The sequence below is a fragment of the Pygoscelis adeliae genome, unplaced genomic scaffold (assembly GCF_000699105.1).
Source record: "Pygoscelis adeliae isolate BGI_AS28 unplaced genomic scaffold, ASM69910v1 Scaffold106, whole genome shotgun sequence".
NCBI lineage: Eukaryota > Metazoa > Chordata > Aves > Sphenisciformes > Spheniscidae > Pygoscelis > Pygoscelis adeliae.
This window is the reverse complement of record NW_008824939.1, coordinates 228,751-229,231: the sequence shown is the minus strand read 5'-3', so window position 1 is coordinate 229,231 and position 481 is coordinate 228,751. Positions and strand designations below refer to the sequence as shown.

Here is a 481-nt window from a genome sequence, read left to right as displayed (position 1 = left end):
TCCCGGCAGGGCAGGGCCTCCTCTGCCCATGCCCTGTGGGGACGGCCACCCGCCCCACAGCCCCTGGCCCAGCACTCCCCTGCCTCGGGGACGGCGTCATGGCCCTCATGCCGGGCCCGGCTGGCACGTGGCCCCACGGCCAGAGGGGGATGGGGATCACAGGTAACATTTAGAGATATATTATTGGATCCATTTTTAGGTATTTTACTTCAGTGTCTGCTATTATTTATTATTTTTGGTTTATATTCTCTTCACTTTTTGCCTTTTCTTCACTTTTAGCACTTATGCTTTCCCTTTCTTTCCCAACTGAACTTCTAAAACCTTTTTTTTTTAGTTTTAACTTTACTTACCATGTGATAATTAGGTCTGCTTTTCTATTTTTTCTTCATTTTTCCTCGGGTTTTCCTCATTTTTTCCCTCCTTCCCTTTTTTCCTTCACTTTTCCTCTTCCCCCCCCCCTCCCCTTCTTTTCCCCCCCCTT

The 481-nt window shown here is 48.2% G+C and overlaps 1 protein-coding gene across 1 annotated transcript in view; it reads left to right on the top strand.

Moving 5' to 3' along the window:
* The first annotated feature begins 98 nt into the window (after positions 1-98).
* LY75 (lymphocyte antigen 75) overlaps positions 99-481 on the top strand; it is a 49,188-nt gene continuing 48,805 nt past the window's right edge. Inside the window, exon 1 of the mRNA XM_009325442.1 lies at positions 99-162. Within this exon, the coding sequence (XP_009323717.1) occupies positions 99-162 (64 nt within the window). The remainder of the gene's footprint in view (positions 163-481) is intronic.